Source organism: Sinohyriopsis cumingii, chromosome 2 (assembly GCF_028554795.1).
Source record: "Sinohyriopsis cumingii isolate HCF-2022 chromosome 2, ASM2855479v2, whole genome shotgun sequence".
Lineage (NCBI taxonomy): Eukaryota > Metazoa > Mollusca > Bivalvia > Unionida > Unionidae > Sinohyriopsis > Sinohyriopsis cumingii.
In genome coordinates, this window is record NC_142962.1 from 33626773 (window position 1) to 33653145 (window position 26373).

At 34.5% G+C, this 26373-nt stretch overlaps 1 protein-coding gene across 1 annotated transcript in view; it reads right to left on the reverse strand.

Annotated features, from left to right (window-relative positions):
• LOC149804596 (rab3 GTPase-activating protein non-catalytic subunit-like) overlaps window positions 1-26373 on the reverse strand; it is a 127998-nt gene that overhangs the window by 100399 nt on the left and 1226 nt on the right. Inside the window, exons 2-9 of the mRNA XM_089942055.1 lie at window positions 25370-25579; window positions 20520-20604; window positions 17296-17343; window positions 14932-15007; window positions 12895-12996; window positions 8433-8532; window positions 4205-4303; window positions 1904-2052 (exon numbers count right to left, since the gene is read on the reverse strand). Of these exons, the coding sequence (XP_089798181.1) occupies window positions 1904-2052; window positions 4205-4303; window positions 8433-8532; window positions 12895-12996; window positions 14932-15007; window positions 17296-17343; window positions 20520-20604; window positions 25370-25579 (869 nt within the window). The remainder of the gene's footprint in view (window positions 1-1903; window positions 2053-4204; window positions 4304-8432; window positions 8533-12894; window positions 12997-14931; window positions 15008-17295; window positions 17344-20519; window positions 20605-25369; window positions 25580-26373) is intronic.

Consider the following 26373-nt stretch of genomic DNA (forward strand, 5'->3'; position numbering starts at 1 on the left):
CCTTCTTGTCAATTCAAGACCAGATATCATGCTGCATAACTTTGTCCTGTTTGAAATCTGCTGGCAAGTCCATCATGAGCAGAGAGGACAAAAGTGGAAGGGTTGAGTAAATGAAATATGAAGCCCTTCCAAAATTACTCAGATTGCCCACTTATTCTGAGGAAATAGAGCAATCCAATGAGAGTGGAAATGCAGGAATCTCATGGTCACAAGTGGGATATCTGCAAAAAGCTCAGGATGGTAAGTCAACAGCAGGTGTTAGAAGGCTTGGGGAATGAGAAACATTGTTTCTTGCCTCCTTTGTTAGATTGACTCCTAAATTAAGTGGGTCGTTTCTTCCTGATATTTGATGGGGATTGGAACTGATTCTGTGAGTGGGCTGTAAATGATCGCATATCTCTGTCTTTGATCATCTCTCCTTTGGGTTCAAGACTGGATGGTCTGGTAGGACTGTACAGGTTAAATGGCAAACAGGGGTGGCAGTTTCTGAGCTGCCTGTCTCCTCACTATTAGCAGAGTCTGTTGATGATTTTTGCAATCTAAGCTGTTAGCTTTCAGCTACAGCCTTTATCTGCCTTTTGAATTAGCCAAATAATAGCTAACAATGCCAAGTCCAACATCAAAGACATGACTAAGATGTTATGTTCCTGTTTTGAGGTGGCATGAAAAACATCTGTCAACTTTGTAGAATAAATCCACGATATTGTTCTCTAAATTTGGAAGTTCCATACAAAAAGTGTCCAAATGAGTTTTATACCAACAAGAAGATGGCATTTGAACTGCCCAAATCGTGTATTTTGTTGACCAGATGGTCAGCAATTTATCTGTGATATCTGTAAAAGACAGAAGGTGGGATGCTCCTCTTCCACATCTAAGTCTACTGATGCCTTGACCTTGTAGGCCTGACTGGTCATAGGGGTAGAAGGAATTCAGAAACCAGCAACACCCAATAATTCTCTACCACTGCAGCCTTAAAACCAAACTCAGCTCTCTCCCTTGTTGGATCTGAGTATGCTCACAAATGATTCCATCTTTGAGTGGATATTCAACACAACAGACTGTCCTGTGCAAGATTTGGTCTGTTTCTCTCTATTCTTAACACTCTTCCCTGACATCCTCTGACCAAAGTGTACAGAAACTTCATGTTGTAGATGATGTGCATTTGGTACAAGCAAGGCAAAAACGCAATCGAAACTTGACCTGAAAAGATGAAACCTCTTAATGACACATACCTAATAGGCAATTCACCTATCAAAAACAAAACCTTTGAAAGGCATGTCTACATGTAATATGCAAATTCACCTACCAAATGGCATCCAGTTATATTTAAGGGTTGCAAAGCTATGCTGGTCACAAGATGAGTAAATAGCCATACACACTGATGAACAAATGAATGGATAAACCAATGGAAATGTTGGTTAATATAGGGATCTGTCATCACAATATGGGGCCCTAAATACATTAATAAGACATCAAATCATGCCAACATGCAGCCTTAATGTAAACAAAAGTAAATTTAAACTGAATTAAAAAATAAATATTATAGATCAATTCTGGTGTATATTAGTCTAACATCATTTTTAACTTAAAGCACATTATGATATCTTAATAGTGTTGATTATAACACCTTCTCTAGTGATAGGATCCAACATGTCTGCCTGCTTTAAAAATATAAAAAAGCATAGTTTGAATTATTTTTTCCTCCCATATTAATATCTGCACATTTTGTATTCCACAACAGTCTGGAGAGTCCAAGACTTATGGATGGGAATACAGGTGACCACAGTGATTTCCTCCAGTTTTTCCTCAATTTCCTCCAAGATCAGAACCAACACAGTAGCCTTATAGACTAAGGTATCAAGCTGTATTATCAAGGTTAAAAAAAATTTGATTTAAACCTTACCTCAATAGCATAAAAGAAGCCAACAAAAGGTCCGATTCCTGCTGTAATATACATATTAGCTGCAGGAACTGATGATTTAATATTGGCATTTTGTCCTCCCATAAATGAGGCTGTCACCATCATGTCAAAGGGATTTGGCATGCGAACACCTAAAGAACAAATAATAATTACTACAATGTTGATAGCTGTAACTTGTTTAGTCTCAAATGCAAAATTGCCCTCTAATTGTTCTCCTTTAACCATAAAAATACACTAATTACTGTAAACAATAATATATTAGCATTATTAAATTTGTGGAAATTCAGTAAATTCAGCAATCACGACTTGCTAAACTTTCAAAACTACCTCCACATCTTTTTAAAAATACCATAATGGGGAGGTTTGTGATGCAGGCTATTGTACTTGCTCAAGACTGGCAACTGTCTGTCTGTCTGTCACATCTCCTTTGAAATCACTGGGTGAAAACTCAGAACTTTGTATTTACATTGCCTGTGTCATAACCGTTTATGACAAGGATGCCATTCTTGGCTTCTGCCCCTAGGATCCATAAGAGAGAATCAAAGGCAACAAAAGTACAAAAATGTAAATTATGACAAATAAACAAACTTCCTATCTGCATTCATTTAACTAAGATACATTATATATTTTGCATAATGATCCATGAGTCACTGTCTGAAGGGGGGGGTAGAATGATTATCAGACTTAGGGTAGGAGTGGAGCATGACATGGGTTTGGGGGAGATGGAATTTTGGTAATTGGTAAAATGCATATTATGTAACTATGTAAACAAAATTTCCTTGTATCACTATATTCATGAAAATTCACATGCTTGTAAACGTTTTTATCTAAAGCTGTTTATTCTGCGCAAACCTGGTCAGAAAAGAAGTCAGTTTATAAGATTAAAATAAATACCATACAAAAATGTAAGATTAGTATCCATGGATGACAATACAAATCTGTGTATGCCTTTCTCTACTCTATGCATTTATTACTAGAAGAGCCCTAACAGCATATGAATGTAGTGTACAAACTTCAAAATGATTTATTAAAATATACCAACAACGGTATAAAAGAACAGAATAGAATAAACAGGCAGTTTTCTAAACACACTCGGGTGTGCATTTAAATCATATTTGGCCAACTAGATTAGTAATTACCATATCTACCATTCAAAAATATCTATGCATACTGCTGGATTAGTAATTATCATATCTACCATTCAAACAAACATATGCATACTCCTGGATTAGTAATTAACATATCTACCATTCAAACAAATCTATGCATACTGCCAGATTAGTAATTAACATACCAACCATTCAAACAAATCTATGCATACTGCTGGATTAGTAATTAACATATCTACCATGCAAAAAAGTCTATGCATACTGTGGATTAGTAATTAACATATATACCATTCAAACAAATCTATGCATACTGCTGGATTAGTAATTAACATATCTACCATGCAAAAAAATCTATGCATACTGCTGGATTAGTAATTAACATATATACCATTCAAACAAATCTATGCATACTGCTGGATTAGTAATTAACATATCTACCATTCAAACAAATCTATGCATACTGCTGGATTAGTAATTAACATATCTACCATTCAAACAAATCTATGCATACTGCCAGATTAGTAATTACCATATCTACCATTTAAACAAATCTATGCATACTGCTGGATTAGCAATTAACATATATACCATTCAAACAAATTTATGCATCCTGCTGGATTAGTAATTAACGTATCTACCATTCAAACAAATCTATGCATACTAATGTATACAAATCATATTGTTGCTACATATAAGCATTCAAAACTAGCAAAATTACCTTAATATTTTAAAATATTGTTCCTACCTCTCATACAAATAACGGTAAAATAAATCAAACCAACTATAGCATCAATCACAATTCTGACAGACTTCATACTTCACTCACTTACAAATGGATACTGTCGGAATGACTTTATGTTCAAACACTACTGTATGTGCAAGTATTGGAATAAAAAATGTCTCTCTCTCTCCACTGGATGAATTGTTCTTTTGTAGGTAAGTGTTCTTTATGTTAAAAGAAATATACGAAAATAATAAAAGTAAAGGATTCATAAATATCCTTTATAAAATAGGATTCTTTATATGGAAATGTTATCCATTATAATATGGTTTTCTTTATATAAAAATGTTATCCTTTATAATATGGTGTTATGCATTTGGAAATGTTATCGTTAATAATAAGGTGTTCTTTATATGCAAATGTTACAGGGACTGTATTTAAAAGATCATTTACCACAGCTATGAAAGTCCTGTATTGACTCTTGCTCCTGAGGTCCCCACTTCTTGTAGGCCAGGGGTGGGGGCTGCAAAGTGGATTCTCCACTGGCACTTGCTATCAGAATAAATGATCAAGTATTAACTACAGAAAGTATATGATACTAGAAGAGAAACTCAAGTTCAATAATGTGATTCTCAAAATTGGATTAAAATCAGAAATTTGGGCTAAAGCATTGCAACTGAACCAATATAAGAAAACTGGACTACTACAATAAAACTGGGCAAATAAAAGAATGCTGAGCTAATATAGAGTAAATATGGCAACGCAAAGAGATTCCCATAATACAGAGTAACAGGGCAAATGAAGAATACATGTCAAATGCAGTCTAAATCAATGCACGTCCAATATCATTATAATAAACTTGAGTTTGACAAAAACTGTTGAGATGTGTGGTTTCTTAGGTGATAAAAATCTCAGCTAATTAAAGGCCAGATTATACCATAAATATAGCCATGTTGCACGTATTCAAATTTATCAGTGATCTTAATAACGAGATAACCTTACACATGACTTTTGACCAGAATCTGGTGTGGCAACAAGCAATTACTGACCAATGAAAACTGCACAATTGATAATGAGATTATACACATTTTACAATAAAAATGCAAATGTTGGCTGAAGCATGATTGAAAAGTTTGAGCCTGATGGTTCCAAATCTTTTCTGAACAAACAGCCAACATTGGTACACAATGAAACATGTATAATCTTCAATTCATATGATCAATTACTAAGTATATAAATTATACACCAAATATCTACAAAACTGAATTGTTTAAAAAGGAAAGAAGATTTACTCAATCAACATGTGAAATTTCAGTTTTCAAGTACAGCTTTAGTCATAACTCACTTCCCCTATACCAGTTAAAACCAGTGTGATCATGATGACAGATGATGGACAATAGAGGTAGAATACCACTAGGTGCACCTTGTCATGAATGAAATTTTGTCCTGCATGAAATTGTGTTTGATAATCATGAAAATAAGAGGGATAAACAAACCATCAAAAATCTGTCCTCATGAAAAGAACAAAACTTGAAAATATCTCATTATTTCACTCAGCAGTAATGCATAAGAAGAACACGAATCTAAAGCTTAATCTCCAAAAAAAACTACTTAAAAACTATGGCAACAGCTTTATATTTTTGAAATTTAGTATCAGAGCTCATCCTGGGCTTTGCCAATGTCACAAATTGCGATTTTAATTTCTTATCGGCGACAAAATATATCATCTGGTAATTTTTTTTGTAACAATCTTTTTGGCTGTTTAATTTGTACATACAATCATGGATTTGGAGTGGAGACATTCAAAGGGACCACAAAAGGAAGCCACAAACCCAGACACACAATGCACTGGAATCTATCTGTCACGTAAACAAACCCTTTGTTTGTATTGACAAACCCATCAAACCCATCTTTACAGTGCAATGTAACATCATAATCCGCTTATGTTGATATCTGGCCTGTGTACTGTATGATGTGATACACTCAGTCATGCTACTGGACTATACCATCAACTGACCTCTGAAGATGCAAACACAAACAGCTACAATTAATTGAATGATGGCTAATCCGTCTGTTTTTTTTACATGTACCAATAACATAGTTTTGCTGAAATTTCAGAGAAAACTGATTACCATTGAAGTACTGATTGCTGTTTATAAATACAAAGCAAATGGAAAAAATCTCAGTCAGAATTATATACTGTCAACAGTGCAACTTTATCATGGGTAAACGAAGTACCATTGCTTGTTCATCGTCTCATCCTCGAGTAAGTTAACAAAATTGACAGCATTTGGATTTAGTACAAATTCTCTGAACATGATGTTATATCTGACAGTCCAACATCATCCACATGTAGTGATGGTAGTAATGCTTCAAGTGCAACAACACATCTTGATGAACAGGTCAAAAATTCCTGAAAACTTCTTGACAGCTGGAAACTTGGGCATCTGTGGCTGTGATACGATACAAAGTTAAAGCAGATGTTCTGTGATATATATCAAGGCACTAGTCATCAATTCATTTACAATTGGTTGAGATATTTTGAAGAAGGAGTTTGTCACCAAACATGAATCCAGGCAGGGTAAGTAATATATGTTAATTTCGCTCACTATCTTTTACTTTTGCCATCAATCCCATGTTACGACTCCAGGGACTTAAACTACGCAACAAGAAATAGCAAAACAAACAAGTTTTGCATAATTGAAAATAATTTATTTCTCAAAATATTAGGAGTGAAAGAATTAAATTAACTTACAGCAAGGTGAATGAATTCATATTTCCTAATAGTCCTTTCAGTTCCAATAGTTCCAAGAAATTAAAATACGTTCCAACAAAAAATGCCCCTTCTGTGTTGAAGTTTCAAATGTACAGAAAGGTTTCCAAAGATTTTAAATATTTGTTGAATTAATTCAGTTAATACCATGCAGTTATTCTAGCGTGTCATGTAAAAAATATGTCTTTTCAAAAACCAAGATGGGAGATTGAATCTGAAAACACGAAGATTGGGACCTACCATCGTGAATTTTTATGCTGCATAATTAAGCATCATTTTCACTAAATATTTACCAATTTTTCGGGTCCAATACATGTGAAATTCTCAAAGGGCACATTGTTTCTCCCTGTGGAGAGCATTATACACACACACCCCAATGTGCCCCCATTTCATATTCTGGTCAGCTGTGCCCAAACTGCACAATAGCTAAAGGTTAGACTCAAGTCTCTTTGACATACTTCAAAGAAACTGCCTGTTCTACAATGAGTGAAAGCACTAGCACTTGACTGACCAATAAACAATGCCTTTTTTTGTTATAACTAATAATTCCTAAAATGGGTGTGAATTTATGTTAATAGTTCAAATGTGGTCTCAAGCTACCATACAGGTGATAACTTTTCCCCACATTTTATATCCCACCTTATTTCCTTATTGTTAACTCATATATGCATATATCACTGCTTACTAAATAACACATTTATTCCAAATTAAGTTATTTGTGACACATATGCTCTGTGATATGTTTCTTCATTCCTTCTTTTAATTTAATGATGGTAATTAATGCTTATATATATGGTATAATAATGCCAGGTGTTGACTTGTGTAAGTTTCATTGGTGGAAATGGAGATCCTAGTTTGCTTGTCAAGAAAAAAAAATCTACAGCATTCAGTGATTGTTCTTGGGATTTAGGAAGCAATTCTTGGAATGTAGAAAGCAATTCACTACAAGCAATGCATGTAAAGTGTGGCAAAAATAAATTTCTGAACTCCTGGTTGACGGAGATGTACTTTGTGAAGCAAGCCATAAAAACGGGGCTGGGGGTGCATTTAATTCCTAAATGCATGAAATCGATGGTCGCATTATATGTCACTTATCTTACATTGCAAAGTACGATCATAGGGTTTTGGTATTAAAATGTCATTAACTAAAGTTCCTTACAAAGCAATTATTTGGAACATAATATATACAATATAGATTTGCTTAATACCTGATGTTTCTATTAAAAAAATGAGATAAAGACTGTAGATGTCAGGAAAGTAGATATTTTAGATTCGATAATGCATTTATTTCAGGTGACAACAGTCATACCTATGCACTAACAGTGATGTGGGATGCAAAGACCATGAAAGTAGTGCAAAACGGTCATGTAATGATTTATTTTGTAATATTATGGCTGTATTGCATGTTGTCAATAAATTAATAACCATCTCATCTTTTACAATTTTCATTGCCTATTACATTAATAGACTTGGAAAATAATTCACTACTTGTTCTGGCAAATTTTTTGTGAAAACTGGTGACAAAATATTGAGGTTGGTGATTTTTTAGTGACACCTTTCTAAAAGCCATGACCGTCCCTGGTTATGCTAAAAAATAAAACAAAGTTAAGAAAACCCTGCAAGGTTTATATTTGTAACTTAATTCTAAATTAAAGTTTGCAATTGCAAAATATTTCAGACCAAGAGTTCAAGATGAGTTTTGTGCTGAAAAGTTTCAACAATATATGGTCTGACTTCAGAGACCACTATATCAGGAGACCACCTGATATTTAAGACCAGATTTTTATTTATAGATCAATGTTATATTACATGATGACCTCATTTGAGAGACCATACTTTGTTCATAGGCGGCATGGTTTTTTATGATAGGTTTTACCGTATCATCAATAAATTAAAGTAAAATGTTACCTCTAGCGATTTGATTCCGACATGCCTTGAGGGCTTGGAGCAAGCTAAATCCATCAACAGTCACAATAGCTCGCTTAAACAGAATTACCAGCTCTTCATGCTGTAATTAGTAACAAAAAGGAACATCTGGTACAGAAGTGAAACAGAAATACCAATTTAAACAGAAACGTGGGAGATGCAGAATTTCATGTCTTGCCTGCAGACAGTGATATGATGTATGCTATATGACTTTTAAAAATAAAAATAAAAATGTGTTCAAAGAACATGGACACTCCACCACAGTGCCTTAAAAATTTACCAAAACATAAAACCTAACCAAGGTGTGATGGATGTAAAGATGGATAAAAGTATGAATGGATGAAGGTACAAATTTATGACTGTATCACTGTCATGGCAGGGAATAAAAACCAAAACAGCATCTTAAAATTGACCCCAAAACAAAAACATTTAACCATACAGATAGACAACACTGTAAGCCCTACTTTATTTGAAGTGTGGTATTATACATACATGTGACAGAACAGAAATTAGCTGAGGACAAATGAGATTTTCAGATCTGGTCAGGAGTGTGTACTTCATATCAGGATGTAAATGGACAAAAATGACAACTACTTGCAAAATTTCCTATTTCTGTATTAAACTATGCATATTATTTAATCACATCAATCCTTTCACACTAATTTGATGCCTTTCATACTATTTTTATATGTAGCACAAACATTATTAGCCTTTCTTAGTAGACCATTGCCTAGTTACTATCTGTGGCAGTCCTCATCAATGTTGACCTCAACACTTAGGAGATGATGCGTCGTTACTGGATCCAGGTTTCCTCTGGAGTCAGTATTGATTTCCCTCAGAATATAAAATATCCTTTCAGTGTCTGCATTCCAATGTGGCAATATTAGTACAACATTTACTGAGTCCACTGATTAATTTCTCCAACCAGTGAGCAAATTCAGGTTGCTGACTGACTGCCAGAACTTGTCAAGATTGGTGCTACCTGGGTAAAAATGTGGACTTCTTAAAAGTGACCTTACAGGAATGGCAGAATGCATATTTATATCCCTTTCAGGTTGATACCAGTCAATGAAATTCCTGTTTTCATCTATTTTTTAATTTCATGCCATATTTGGGTTGTTTAGATTTTGGCATTTTAGCAAGATAAAGCACACTTAGATACACTAAAGCCAAATCAACCTGTTTTATGCCACTCTCTAATAATAACATAAACCATTATTGTCTTTAACACTCCAAATTACTTCCTAACATACCGTATATGTTGGGACACCGTATTTGTTGGGACACCATAAATTAATTTTAAAAGTAATTTTTTTGTGCACTGTATGTTCTGGGACACATCGTTTTTTTCGAGTCGTAAGTTGTGGGACACCATTTAAATCATTCAAAAATTACATGTCAGAAATTGCACTCCAACTGAAATTTTATTTTAAAAAATATAAAACTGTATGCTTGAAATAAAACTCTTCAATCCACTGCAGCAGCATCTCATCAACACAACCCTTCTCCTGCACATGTACGATCTATTCTTTTGGTACATTAATATATTTTTAGCTTTCTCATACCATGAAAAAATGTTAGAGACAACACACCACCTGAAGCGGAAACTGCAAGGACAAAAGTCAGATGTTTTCAAATCTGCACTAGTCTTGCTAATTCTCACACTTTTGACGCCCATCTTATAGTCAGTCCATCCAGGAATGCGATCAAAGTACACTAGAGTTTTATCTATGTTAATGATCATATTGTCGGTGAAATGATCTATTCATCACGTGATTTTATTTTGCTCCATATCTTCTGGATGATGCTGGGTCATCAATGTTCGTGCACGAAGCATTATATCGTAAGCTTTAAAAACTGTTCCATTGTTTCACTTTATTTTAAAAAATGTCATGAATACTGGTGAAAAGAAACCCAAGTTAGCTTCCATATTTCAGCCGTCTTTGTTTATTCGAAGCTAAAATATAAAAAATCGGCACACGCAAAAGAATCCAAGTCGGCTTCTGAGGTCAGCTTGCTTTGCAATAAAATAATCTTTGTATTGATATCCATTAAAAAAAAAATCGGCTTCCGAGTCCAAAGTTGGCTTGCTTTGTGATAAAAATAACCTTTGTCTTTGATGTCCTGTCGGTAAGTTCAAAGAAGAAGTTTACTGTTGGCTGCCAGCTGTGTTTATTTACCACCAGGGCTTCTATGTGCTTGGCATTTTTTGTAGTAATTATTACAAAGGTGCACTGATGTCTGCAGATAAATAGTAATGATACTTTAGTAACCCATGCCGGCGAAAAGATTTTCACTTGCACTCAAGTGAATGTGTTTTTAAATAATGACTTTTTTTGCGAGATACTGTCATACAGTAGACTTCGATAAAAATTATTTTTGGCTATTTTGAACCTAACACTGTGCAACGCGTGAATGGCAGTTGTCTTCAATATATCGGTTGATTATTTCCCTCTCGTTTGCGAATTCATCGACATCTGTGCACAAAGCACTATATTGCGTCAAAATTTGTTCCATTGTTTCAATTTATTTACAAAATTCCCGTGAATATAATTGAAAAGAAACCCAAGTTTGCTTCCATATCTCAGCCGTCTTTGTATATTAAACAAAAAAAAAATATTAAAAAAATCGGCTCACATCACAAAATCCAGTCAGCTTCCAATGTCAGCTTGCTTTGCAATAAAATAACCTTTGTATTGATATCCTTAGCCAAACAAAAAAAAGTAACCAAAGTCGGCTTCTGAGATCGGCTTGCTTTGTAATAAAAATCACCTTTTGTCTTTGATGTCCTGTCAGTAGGTTCAAAGAAGGAGTTAACTGATTGCTGCCAGTCATGTTTATTCACCACCAGGGCTTCTATGTTCTATGTGTTTGGCATCTGTGATTACAATTAATACAAAGTATCATTGACGTCTGCGGGTAAATATTAAGGATAATTTTGTAACCGAAGCTGGTGAAAAGATTGTCAATTACACTTAAGTGAATATGTTTTGAAAAAATGATCATTTTTATTTGTGACATACTGTCATACAGTAGACCTGGATATAATTCAATCTTGATTATTTTGCACCCAACACTGTGTCATGCGTGAATGGCGTATTCAAGATATCGGTTGACTATTTCCCTCTTGTTTGCGATTTTGTTGGCTCCAGTTTTCAGTCGGATAACATGTTCAAACTTTGTAGCACAACCACACACAATTGCTTCTCAATGTTCATGTGAACAACATGGTATGTGGTATCGGACATAATTGATACACGCTACAGTATGGAATCCTACGCTTATGGATTTCGTGGAAATATTTTATTCTTAAATGCTCATGTTGAAAAAAGGAATAAATGATAACAACACAAGGTTAGTTTCTCTCTTTTTATTATCAATTCAACATTTTATTTATCTACTTTATTGCAACGTGCAGTGGGGTGGGGGGAAGCACAAATGCAATACAATTTTATTTCGTTTCTTAAGTCTTGGGACATATGACCAAAGTGAAAAAATGTTTCACTATACGTTCTGGGACAGGAAAAAAAATAATTATTTTATTGTGTCCCAACATATGCGGTAAATACGGTAGCTCAACAAACATGGACAACAAACCAATCCTGCAGAGAGAATGAAAGTAATGTTAATTGTTTATGCTGCTTGAGCACTTTATTAATGCAACCATAGAGCAATCTCTGCAGGCCTCGTATCTAAACATCCAAGATATAACAGATGCCAATGGCTGGCATGTACAGTCTCAAGCTCTTGTCTAGATGATCTAATTTTGCAGAGACAATATCTGAAGCTGGTTGAGCTTTTGCTGGAACTGCCCATATTTCTTTGTTCACATAGGGAATCCTGCCCTTCTTCCAATATTGGGTGGTCATGATAATGGTAGGTTGCTCATTCATTTCCTCCTCCTGTTGCCTATTCTCCTAATATCAATATGATTATGGAATGTATTTGGCTGAAAAAGTACATTGTTTTAATGGAACAACCTTCCTAAATAAGTTATATAACTGTAAAATATGGGATTTTTGTCTTGTTTTGTATTTGCTGGTTCAGCAGATAGTCAAGTTTATTTCCTAATGTCAATATGGCTGGGTAAGTATTATTGAAAAATCATAATTTACTAAAAACTTAATTTGCTTTTTAAAACCATATAATTGACAGTGACAGATTCATACCTAAATTCCTGTGATTGACAGTGAAAGATTCATACTAAATTTCTGTGATTGAAGGTGAAAGATTCATAATAAATTCCTGTGATTTACAAAGATTCATACTAAATATTCATGATTTGCTGTGAAAGAATCATAATAAATTCCAGTGATTGATTGTGAAAGTTTCATATCAAATTCCTGTGATTGACAGTGAAAGATTTGTACATGATTCCTGTGATTGACAAAGAATGCTTCATACCTACAAGCCATAAAAAATGAATGATTCACAGTCTGCTTACCTGTTCAGAAATCCCAAGAAACCTTGGCGGCTGATAGGTATTGCACTTCATTTTTTGTACTGGTTCTGCATGAAGTTGCTGTGACAATAAGAGAGCACCTGTCTGAAAAGTGAATACATTTTGATGTTAAATTTCTCTCTCAAATAGTAGCTGATCATCAGTTTCATGAAACTAACAAAAAAATAAAAATAATTTGCATTACAAAGGTTAATTTAATTTCATCTTGAACTAAATTCTTACATCAGCAAGACATTTCTTGCTTTTTTAATGGGTGCCATTTCCTTATATCAGTCAGTCTTAAGCTTGGAAAATATGCCAAAGTGAATACAATTTTTGTTTAACTGAAGCTCCCTGGGGTCACATTAGATATGTACTCAACCCTAAATTACAGTATATAACCCTGACAAAAGGCATTTGTGTACTAGTTGTACTCTGCTGCATGTATTACAATATGGAGAATTACTTATCTGGATCAGAACATGGGTAAATGCCTGATTGTTCTAGTAGTTGATAAGAAATAAAACTATACACTTTGCTTTGGTCAAAAAAGAAATCTGAGGCTTCAGTCATGGATTCCAAGACAACACTATTCAAGAAACATTCTTTCATGAGATGGGACAGCCTGTCACTTACGAATTTGGCAATTTGCAAAATGATAATTATCTGTTGAAAAAATATACATTTAGCAATTCTTTCTGGTAAAGAAGAGAGAAAACTGAGTCAGCTGCTAAACTTTGTCTACTTATAAGGCATTTCTCTTATGCGAGGTGCCTAACATCTGACCCAGTTGCTTTTCAGACAGGTAGTTTAAAGAAATGACCTTAATCCTTATTATTTAACATTCATTACATTCAATAATAAGTATTCACTATGATGTCAAAATTATCAGGTGACAAAATCAAATGTAAACTCACAAACATTACTTAATTCTTAAATGCATTAAGTCAAAACAATTAGCCAACTCTACTGTGTGCCTTACTTTATTATCAAATAGAAATCTGCTATATATCATGTGTCTTCAATAAATTTCATCGTAAATAAGGAACTTTTAAATCTCCTTTAGATATTTTTCTAAAGGTCATCAGGGGCCAAAATTTAGATCCAATCCCACTGCAAACAGTAACTGTTCCAATATAAAATATTTCAAAACAAAAGTGTTTATAAAATACAACCCTAAAACTCTTCTGCTTTTTCCCACCAGCCACATCCAAACATGTGCCACCAGGCTCAAAGACCTGGGGATAAGAATAAATCCAGCATCCTGAATTTGTCATTTCATGTCCAGTAAATGTATATAGTTATATGGTTGGGATCTCAATAGATTCCAAGTTATGATGAAATTAAGTATATATATATATATATATATTGTTACATGACATATGACCAAGGGATCCCATTTAGACTCTAATCTAATATTTATAGATGCTTGGGTCAATGATCACTCAGACACATCAATTCTCATGCTTGTTAATCTCATATTACTTCAGAATTTATGTCAAACAACACTATACCCCTAACCACACCCTCAGGGTCCGCTTTAGAATTTTACAACCACTGTACTCATCTACATAAATGCCCCAAATCATACCCCAAGGTTCTCTATCAACATCCTGACATGTGAAATCACATAAATTCCCATTTTTATTTGTAATGCATTGGGACAATTAAGTGGAAATCCACATAATAGCAACTGAATTTACTTCAGAAAATGTTTTGCCCAACTGAGCCATTTTTTTCATCGAAAAATCATGCGTCCAATGTTTATCCCAAATAACTCACAGCAAATCCTTGTCTATATCCCTGAAAACTGGTATATGAACTGGATCAAGAGTAAAATTTCCAATCACGGCTTAGAAAAACGAAACCTTAGACAGCCTTCAGATTAGTCTTAATTTTCCATATTTTCTTTTGCAAATAATCTGATGTGATTGAAGGATGTGATAGAAGGATGAGATAGAAGGATGTACACCCCATGGAACAAGTAAGATGAATATGATCCAGACCATAAAATATTAATTTACTATGTATTTAAAATACCTCTGTGTACATTCTGATGTACCCTGTGGAGAAACCCACTATCACACATGTCCAGTCTGGGCCACCATGTGTACTTCTGAAACACAACATGCAAAGTGATTACTGATTGTATATAGTGAAATTTCACTAAATCAACCTCTCTGAAACCTGGTCTCATCTACAACTGGTCACATATTCTGTACCCAAACAAACTGTTCTGATAATAATATATACTGGCCATCTCCATAAACTGGCCAGCATCTTTGTTTCCATTGATGTTCATTTCAAGGAAAGCAAATGGTTTTGTAAATTATGCATCTCTAAGAATACATACCCAATCAAAATAACTTCAGGAAAATAAACTCACAACCTCCTGAATCATACCTTCCAGAAATATATATAGACAAAGGGAAGAATCTCTTACCAATTACCTTGCCTTGAATCTCTCTTGGTGGCACCAGTTTTAAGCTGAGCAATACAGCAAACAGGATGCTCACTTTACAAAGGCTTGGTGGGTTTTGTCATAATATGATTGGGTAAAGTATTCTTGTAGAAACAATTTTTAAAAAATTCTCATTCTCCTCTGAATACATTCCCTGATCAAATGGACCGATTCTTGCATGGTCACTTTTCTCAGCCTTTCTCTCAGAGACATAGCATATAATGACTCTCTGACTGCCTGCTGATAGCAGCCTATTCTTCAATAAAAAGCATCATTAGGACAGCAGAAGAATCCAGTCTGAATTTTAGGTAGCTGGATCCACTGAAAGGCCATGTAATTCACTCACCTTGCATGCTGATGTTAAACTTATTGAAAGGTATGTCTTGTATGATAGTAGATTCATTGGTGTTTTTGCTAATAACTAATCTGAACTAAGCCTTGTCAAAAATCATGACAGAAACATGCTATAAAGAGAACATCCTGATCTGAATGAAAAAAATTAAAAGAAAACAAAGCACATCTAACTTGCAAATGAAATTCAGAGTTCCAGATTTTGAAAAATTACACCTACCCTGGACTAAACTCTTGCCATCAGACCCATGTCTGACAGGACTTTTTTATGCTTTTAACAGCCCTTTCAAACACATTATTGGCTACATCATACAGTGGACATGGGAACTAGTGCCTTTCCCAAGGACACACTAAGGCAACCAACCATGGATGGCATGGGTAAATTTTGAACCCATAACCCTTGGATCATGAGTCAGACACTCTACCAACTAAGCTAACCACAGGAACATCTACAAGCCCATTTATCTTACTATCTAATTAGCACAGTCCCTGTTATACATGCAACAGGGTCAAGGGCAACTCACTTAATTATCAGAAGTGTATAGAATCAATGAAATCTAAAAAAGTAGTTCACATTGATCTACTTTTTATATCACTGTTTCATTCTCCTCATGTATATATCAAGTTTCAAGTGACAGTGGCAAAGAAACTCACATAAACATAAGAAGTGTATAATGTCACTGAAGCCTTAAAATTACATCATGGTAACCTAACTTTTGTTATTATTAGAGTAGGGAAGGTAGGTCATGTTGACCAATTTTTTTATATCATTAGGATACAAACACATTTTTTTCTTCAAGACAGTACAAGCAAAGGTATCCCATAAACTAACCTAAACATAAAAGTGTTCATGGGAGCATAAAAATTCAGTCATAGCTACCTACTTCTGATATGGCAGTTAGTACTCATCAGAATGCATGCACATTACTATTTTCATGACTAGAGGCAACAGTGTCCCAGAAACTGACCTGAACATTAAAAGTGAACATTATTCCTGGTGTATGAAAAGATCACAGTGACCTACTTTTGGTATAATGGTTTATTACTCCTGAGGATGCAAGTATTTTCATGAGTGTACAAAAAACCGTGTTCCAACAAGTGACCTAAACATGAAAGTAAACATGATCACTGGAGTGTGATAAACACATCACAGTGGTCTACCTTTGATAAAGTGGTTTATTACTCTTTGCAATATATGCACCTATAAATTTCATGACCATAAAAGCAATAAGGTCTGAGACAATGAAATGTTAACAAATGTGTACTTTTGTTAATGCCTATGCTGGAGGCAATTTTGACACAAGATTTCCTGCACTTCTGCACAGGTGCACTAAATATATATTGAAAAATGCACTACTGGTTTGCTGTATAAACTAGATTAGTATGTGAAATACTATCAAGCAGCATTATTTATTGTGCTGGCTAGATGGTTTTGAAAAACAAATATGTACCAAAAAATGTAACTAGTTTTTATTCCAGAAAACATTAGAAACTGATTCTGCACAAGACAAGGACACACAAAAAAGAACAATTAAATATACACATAAGCAAAGAGATATGTGCAGATATGAGAGGTAGAAACTATATTTTACCTTTTCTGTGAAGCTAAAGGCAAACACAGGACAGCAGTGACCATCTCTCTAAAAATATAAAAAAATCCTGATCAATTCTAGTTCAAGTGATTTGTGTAACTAAAAAGCTCTGTAATGATAAAGGTGAAGAACACTGATAAATGTTGACCATGTTGACAACCATTCACTAAAATATTATCAATCATCAAAATGGTTTCAAAACTTACCCACAAGCAAATTCCTATCATCTGTTATGTCCTTTTTATATCATACACACTGCATTGGGTGAATTAGTAACACCATTACTTCAAGCAATAAACCAAATGAGCCCATGTCTGTACATATGAAATCTGACTGAGTACCATATTTGCTCACTTTTAAGTCAAGTCCAACTCAAATAATTGAGTAATGTGCTGGAAGATCTGTTATTAGTTCAACCGATTACTCCTAACAATCTGGATAGACTCTGCCCTGTCAGTGCATTATGTGATGGCAGATCTGGGTCTGTGCAGTTTGCAGTTGGATTAAACTTGTACATGAGTAAATAATACTAATAATACTACTAATAATAATAATGTCAACTTATAGAGCACTTAATCTTTTAAAAAAGTTCTAAGCACTTCACAATATCAAGTTAGCACATAGGGGCATATGAACAATTTGCATACCAACAACATAAACACATGTAAATATCTCACAAACACTATAAATACAAAGGGATTGATACAAAAAAAACTAAAAGCATAATGAGTTTAAAACATTGTTTCAATCTAAAAATAATGACAAATGGATGAATGTAAAAAAAAATCTTGCTGGCGAAAAAGATGTGTCTTGAGAGCACTCTTGCCTGTGAAAAATGTCTCTTTGTGTCCAGAGGCAGTTCATTCCAAGTAGCTGGGCCCTGTTATGCAAATGAACATTGTCCTTGGGACTTAGTTTTAACCTTGGGAATACTACAATATATGAGAGTCAGATGATGCGTGCAGGCTTCTAGAGGAGTATGCACATGGGTGAGATCAGATAGGTATTTCAGAGCAGAAGCAGTCAATGAAATGTAACAGACAGAAGAGATTTTGTAATTGACTCTACTGTGCACAGGTAGCCAGTGAAGTTTGTAAAGAAGTGGGGTGGTATGATCAGTTCTTGGTGCTCAAAGAATGATACTAGCAGTGTTTTGGACCTTTTGAAGTTTCTACCGTCAACACAGTGGCAGACCAGAAAGAATACTGTGCTGATGAGTCTCAGTTCCAGGTATGCTGCTCTATAAATGTTTAGGTTATGTGTTATGTGTTTAGGCTCAAACAAGTGCAATGAGAGAACTATCAAGAATAACACCTATACTTCAGTGATTGTCTAAACTGGAAAGGAAAATCACTGATATTACTTGATTCTAATAATGTTGTGCTTGAGAAATTCTTTGTGAGGCAACTAGCATGGCTTCAGTTTTATCATCGTTCATTTGTAGATTATTACACCTCATCCATGATTTAACATCAGAGATGCACTTCTCTGCTTTAGATGGCTGAAGAAACTTCATTTGGACAGCTAGATTTTTACAGTTTAGTGTCATCAGCATACAAATGGTCGGATACAGGATGGTGATTTATAACATTTGATAAGGGCTGTGTGTAAAGAATAAAGAGAACTGGTCCCAGAACAAAACCCTGCAGGACACCATAACAGAGATTATCTGGGCTGGAATGTTTACCATTTACTTAAAGAATCTGGTTTCTTTCCGTTAGGTATGACTTGAACCATAATAAAGCAGTACTGTGTATGCCAAAACCATGCCCAGACGGTGAAGCAAGATATCATGGTCAATTGTATAAAATGTAACTTTTAGGAGGACAGCTTCAGTGCTGTGACAGTATGATAAGCTGACTGGAAATTGATGAAGAGATTATGTAAATTAAAGTGATATTTGAGAAAGAACTACATTTTCTAAAACTTTTGACATGAATCAGAAGTTTATAATAGGGCAATAGTTTTTCAAGCTGCTGGGGTCATGTGTTGGCCTTTTCAAAAATGGCTTTTAAAATAGCAGTTAAAATAAGTGCTGGAAAAATACTAGAAGAGAAGTATTTATTATGTCAGTCAAAACACTCAGATAGTAGTGATTTAGGAACTGGATCAAGTTTACATGACTTAGGGGCACACTTCTTTAGGTCTATTTGTAGAAAATCCATATACACTGACTGACTGAAAGGTTGTGAATGGAAATTCTGTATCATGGCTGTTAGGTGAGAATGGGTCAAGTTGTATGATGGTATCAGGTTGTTGATATCTAATGGTTTTCACTTTGTCATGGAAGAAATTAGCAAACTGATCTGGTAGTCTGTCTGGGGAGACTGTGGTTTGAAATGGTGTAGATTTTTCCTCACGGATAGTTTCTCTGTGATACGGAATAGCTGTTTGCAGCTGGAACTCTCAGTGATATTTCTACTGAAGTAGGTGGATTTTGCTGCATGAACTATATTTGTAATATTCTTTTGTGTAGCTTCATAAATCTGTTTATGTACTGTCATTCCAGATGACAGACACTATCTCTCTGCCTTACAGCATTCCCTCTTGTCAGCACGCAGCTTGTTGCTTATGCTGTTGTACCATGGTGCACATTTCTTCACTGAGACGTGACTCAAGGTTATAAAGGGCATGCTTATCAAGCATTGAATGCAGGCTACTGTTAAGTTGTTCAGATGCAGGATTTTGTACATTTGCCAGGAATGAACTAATGTCGTTGATTAGCTGAATTCTGTTAATTGAGCTGATGTTACATTTTGAAGTGTAAAGAGGTGGTGGTTCAAGGACAAAAAGATCAAGGTGGCATATGATGCATAGATGGTCTGATGCAAGTTCAAAGGAGACAGTAGTGGATCTTAAAACATCATTGTCAGGTCTATACACAATCCAGTCTAATACGTGGCCATGGAGGACTAAATCAACAGTATGCTATAACCAACATCACTCAGCTCTCTCAGTCATGTTGATCAGCTTCAATTTTCATCTGACATTCCCTGTAGAATGATTAAATTTTCGACACCTGGTCATAAAAGTTTCTTCAATAGGACTTGCAAATTGTATCCAGAGATTTCAACCTCAAATGTTAGAATATGTTCAAATACAAATATTTCTGAAGCATTAAATTTTAACTTTGTTTTTTTTCTTTCTTTTAATGACAATACTTAAACTCAGACTTATAAAAAATGCATATACATGTATAATAAAGAAGAGAAAAGTTGTTAAACCTTTCTTCCTGTTTCACACTTCCTTCCCATACTGTAGAAAAGTTTGTCTCATACTCTTTGTGCTTGATCTCAGGATCATATTTATCTGAAAAAATATTAAATATAATGTATCAATGCTATCAACTTGGAGCAGTCAAGGTACATACAATACAATGTATCAATATTGTCAACTTGAAGCAGTCAAAGTATATACAATACAATGTATCAATACTGTCAACTTGGAGCAAAGTATATACAATACAATGTATCAATACCGTCAACTCAGAATAGTGAATTCATTTATTTCACTAATGCTAATACACAATATGAAAAGTCATGTAACTTATACTTTATGTAATACACACTTGCTAGGAAAGTTTGAAGAGACACATTATCTGTAAAGTGACATCGATTGCAAAAGTATATTAATCTCCATTGGAAACAATGAATGTTATGTTAATTATTTTAAAGCAAAATAAATAAATTACTTTGTCATGCTGTTTTGTGGCTATCAAAAAATTCTTGACTACCTCAAAAAAAGTATAATCTTTACTTGTGAAAAAGCGATTCTTATTTTAAGAACAAGGATAAACATTGTTTTTCCTGAGGAAAGAGGGAGAAGGGGTGTGGAGCATTTATTCAAAATTACTTTTAAAAACAACAGCCTGAGATTATCTAGTTTCCTGGGTATATTTTTCCAAAAAAAATTCTTAATGATTTACTAATAATTTTTACTTTTTTTCTGATTATAATTAAGACTGTGATTAATAATCTAAGTAATTAAATTTATGATTTCAGCAGTGTTCCTTTAAATTAACATAAACTGAAAAAAAGACTATACAAATGGATCAACAGACACAGGAGCAGAAAAACAGACAGAGAAATACAAAAGAATGAAAATTAATAAAGAAATGAAAGCACAAACAAATGAGAATTAACAAGAGGTTAAAAAAATAAGCATTACAAGAGTGCAAGATTATACAGTCAAATATAAAACTTATTTGTTTTCACATTTATGATACATATTTTTTATGATTAAGGCCTTCTTGTTCTCAGAAAATAAAAGAATTATCTTAGCATGTCACCCTCTGGTACAGACTATAAATATAGCTAACAAACCTTCAAGCTACATTAATTAAAGGACTTGAGAGGGGAAAAAAACAAGACTTTGTGTTTAATCCCTCACATCGATGTTTATTTTGACAATTTATTTTATCACCGTGTCTTTCATTTGTACACACTGTAATTTATTCTTGGGTTAACAATGCCAACTGGAAAAAGGTCATGTTGGAAGACTAAGTGAATAATGCAGATTTTCTTTTTAATCAGTTGTTCACAAACATTCACTGCATTGTGATGTGACAACAGGAAATATGTGCCAGTTCTTGCAAGGTAAGCAGCAGACATCTCCAAAACTCCAAGAGATTCAATGGTGTTAAGAAAGATCATATATATTATCACAAGAAGACAATGAAAAAGTAGCTCATCTCAGCAAAATGAATATGAATGCCTGATATATGACCCAAACAAAATTATGTGATGCTGTGCACATTCCCCATGGAGTATTAAAAGAAATACAAAAGTGCACCAATATGATGTAGCTCTGAACTAAAGAGTACGTCAATGTTGTCATGACGATGCATTTAGTCAGATCAAATTAAATCTTCATTGTTGTTCTCAAATCTTACCAGCGGTCAAGCTAGTTTTGAATTTAAGGGAGAAGTGACTTCTCCTTTTGGACTGAATAGCGAAAAGTGAGAACAGAACAGATAGAAGTGGTAGCAAACTAAGAAATGAAAGAAATAAAATAACATGGCATTTAAAGTGTTGGTATAAAGCAATTTGATACACCAATACTATTGGTATATCAAATTGTGATCCACCCATGATGCAATAATACGCATATGTAAACATTCTCATGACAGTGTGCAGCTGGTTCTAGATCAATGATCAATTTCCACACAATAATCATTAGTGACATATGACAATAAGAATAAAAAGTATTAATAATCGCCATTTTCTAAATGAATTTAATATGGTACACATTTTCATTGCAATAATTTCTGCTTTCAGTTCCCCCTCCATTCTCAAGCATAACGGACAAACTACGCAGAAATGAAGAGTTGTTGTTGTTGTTGTTCTAGGGTTTAACGCCATTTTTCAGCACAAGATAGGCTATACATGGCGGCCAGTATAACTGGTGGAGGAAGAATCCTGGAAAACCCAGGGAAGGACCAGCGACCCACAAGAAGCTATTGGCAGGCTTTCCCACGTACCCACGCTAGCCGAGCCTTGGACTTGAACCCACACAGACAGAGGCAGAAATGAAGAGTGAGAGAGAAATGGAATCTGGGCTGGATTAAAACCTTGAAATAGAAATTACACCAAGTAACCTGCAAGAATATGGTTCGTCATAATGATATGTGTGTTATTTCCTTGGGATTTATCTAGTGTTTATCAGTTTATACAACTAGTGGTATATCACTGATACATCTGCACTTTCCTTAGGATTTATGTACTGTATTTATCAATTTATACAACAAGTGGTGTATCACTGATACTCATTGCATATATTTTTCATTAAAAGGAAACTCAGCAAGACTCTTTCCTTTTAATGAAAAATGTATACAGCTCATGGTATATCATTGATACAGCATACACACTTTACATATATTCTATATATACAGTAAAAACTGTTATGAGCAACTTCTGTTATGAGTGACCACCTGTCATTTCCAACCACAATTGTAATGCACAGATCGATTTTATTATATAAACAACCTGTTATGAGTGACCACCTGCTGAACGCGACCAGTGACCGTGATGTCTTAGCAAAATATGCATTTCGACACTGTTATGAACAACTGCATCGCAAAAACAAGGATAAACTCCACTGACCTTTAATTCCAATCAAAACAACCACTCCTACCGTTATAAATTTTAAATTTTTTATTAAAAAAATAGGATGGCTACCGATATCTGAATTTTTTTTAGCTATGCCTATAGTGTTTTATAGTTTCTGTCATAAACCAGACTAAAGTATATGTAGATTATTTCTTAGTCTGGTTCCCTGCTTTGTATGTTCCCTGCATTGTTCTCCGCTATTCGTATAGGGGTGAGCAATGCAGGGAGTATAAAAAGCAGGGAACCAGACTAATTATTCCCACACTTAGCCTGCTTCCTGGCCTTATTGTAGGACCTGGTATCCCTATCAACAACCGTATCACAAGGAGAGACAGACAGACACCACTGACCTATATGCAATCAATTGTTACAATGACTGCTTGATTAATAATGATTATTCTGATCAAAAACATAAAAGGAATATTTATAAAAAAAGGATTGTTTCTACCTGTGATAGATGCTAAAGTCCATAAACCAGGCTAATCTACATGTCACAAATTTCTGTTGTAGTGCCAACATTGACGTAGTTGTCACGCATATTGTTTGTCTATAGAGTTCATTCATATTGCCGGGGGTGAATAAGGTCATTGTCTAATAAACCAGCAAGAGAGAATCATTTGTGGGATTCGATTGATAGTGTTCAAGACTTGTGATGTTTGTTGTATTTCCCCCAAAGGTTAAGTGATTACATCCCAATCACAAAGTTGTCATCTAGTCAAGTTGGTGTGACCGGGTTACACACTTTGCTAATAGAGTTAATCCCTGTATGTCATCTTTGAATGAAGCCATTGACTTTTGTCTCTGAGTAAATAGTTCTGTTTCTGGGTGAGATAATTGTTTCTTTTTATTTTATTAACTGTTAGATATGCAATGCACATGTAAAAAAATTCATATTTTCCCACAGCCCAGTCAAAACTGTCTTTATGTTAAATATTACAATTGAGCACTAATAATTTAACACCTAGAACATGAAACTCAACTAAAAAGAGACAAATTTTAAGGCTGGAGAAAATATTTATTGTAACTGAAAGAAGTGAAAAAGAGCAGACCACTCGCAAAAAAGCGGTTTAAACATTGGTAAAACAAATTTAGGCCATTATAAACAAGTAATTCAGAAATAATTTCATCTGCTAAAATATGTGATCTTCAAATGTAAATGTGATTTCATGTTTAATGATAGAAATATATCTTTATTGCTATATAATTTTGTTTGTAGATGATTGCATACAATATTTTAGCAAGAACTATTAATAAAGAATAGAATATAAGTACAGTGATTGTGGTTATTTTTTCTTGAAATTGTTCTGAAACTCGACCTTGGAAACTGGTCTTTTTGTACAAATCTGCTATGAGAGATGACCTGTCTTGAGAGACTTTTTGTTGACAGAAGGGGCGGTCTCTCATAACAGGTTTTACTGTATATATTATAGTGTGTGTGTATTAGATCTGGCTTTCTTATTTGAACTGTGTCCTTTATTTCTCATTATAAATATTTCATTTAACTATGATTTTAAGCAATACTTTCTCTTCAAGAAGAAAAGTGTGTGGATCAGTGAAATTTAGGCAGGATCAGTAAAGATGCTATTATGGCAATCCTTATGGCCAGTGAAAAACATAATTTCAAGTCCTATACTCTGCAATCACTTCTCCTTTCTCCTTATTTTCTCACCCCTTTACCCTATTCAGGCATGGAAAGAAGTCACTCCATCCAAAATTCAAGTCCAGTATGAATCCTGGATCCCAATGTGTTCTCCTAATGTATTATGATTGGATAATGCATTTGAGCAAGAAATCAGTACATGGTAAACAAAGGCCCCCACCAGTCTTTAAGGTGTGATGGAGAGAACAATGGTCATATGTATGGACAGACAAGGGTAACACAAATGCCCCACCAATGTCATAGAGGAGCATAAGACAACATTGTTTTATTTCCAATTAACATTCTTAAAAATGTATGGTCCACCTACTGGCAAGGATGACCATTTTGTCTAAATAAGCCACAGTCATCAGATCATTGGCTGGGGAAAGGGAGAGGTGACAGTCCTGAAGCCATTTGTTCCTTGTTTCATCATTCTCATCATTGTTCCCCTCATTGACATTGCCACTTTCATCATCCTGTTTCATGTCCTCGTCCCAGTTATCACCCCAGCTCTCATCCCATCCAGCATCATTGTTAACTGTAATAAAAAGCATAAGGATATAAATGAAAGTACTATATATACTCACTTTTAAATCAAGTCAAATTGAAGAAGAAAAAAATCATAATCTAATCATAGCATAATATGCCCGCAGATCAGGGTCAATGTTGTTTGTTCTAATGATTACTCCTAACAAATTACACAGACTCAGATCTGCCCATGCATAAGGCTGCCTTGACAACCCATATAACAATCATCAAAGCTTGTTTTACCTAGTCCAACTCAAACCTTTAACAACAAGTTCTTCTCCACCTTTTTTATTTATTTATCTGAAATTACTGGTTCTGACCAGTCTAGGATTTGGCAAATTTATCAGCTCTATACATCTGATGGATGAAGGGCATGGCACTTTAATTATTCAAAATTTTAAACAAGGCACTTTAACTTTAAGGAGTCAAAATTTTCAACAAGAAATGTCCAGCATACATAAGTGATCCGGTTTTTTTTATAAAAATTCTTCTTACTTTTTCTAGGTATGTAAACATTGGAGATCCCAAATGTAAGAACATCAAGGTAAGGGCCACAATATTTTAGGCATGCAGCAGCAGAATTACGGAATTCTCTCTCATATAATTTACAAACATCCTCAGATCTTAGTTTAAAATCCCTATTAAAGACCTGGACTGGGAGCTTGCAGTGTAACTGCTTCATATAACAGTACTTGGCTGAATGCTTACCATCTTAGATTTTAATTTTTCATAATGCTTGTAGGGATCTGATTGCCCCATATCCTTGTAGCTATCTGATTGCCCCATATGCTTGTAGTTTTCTGA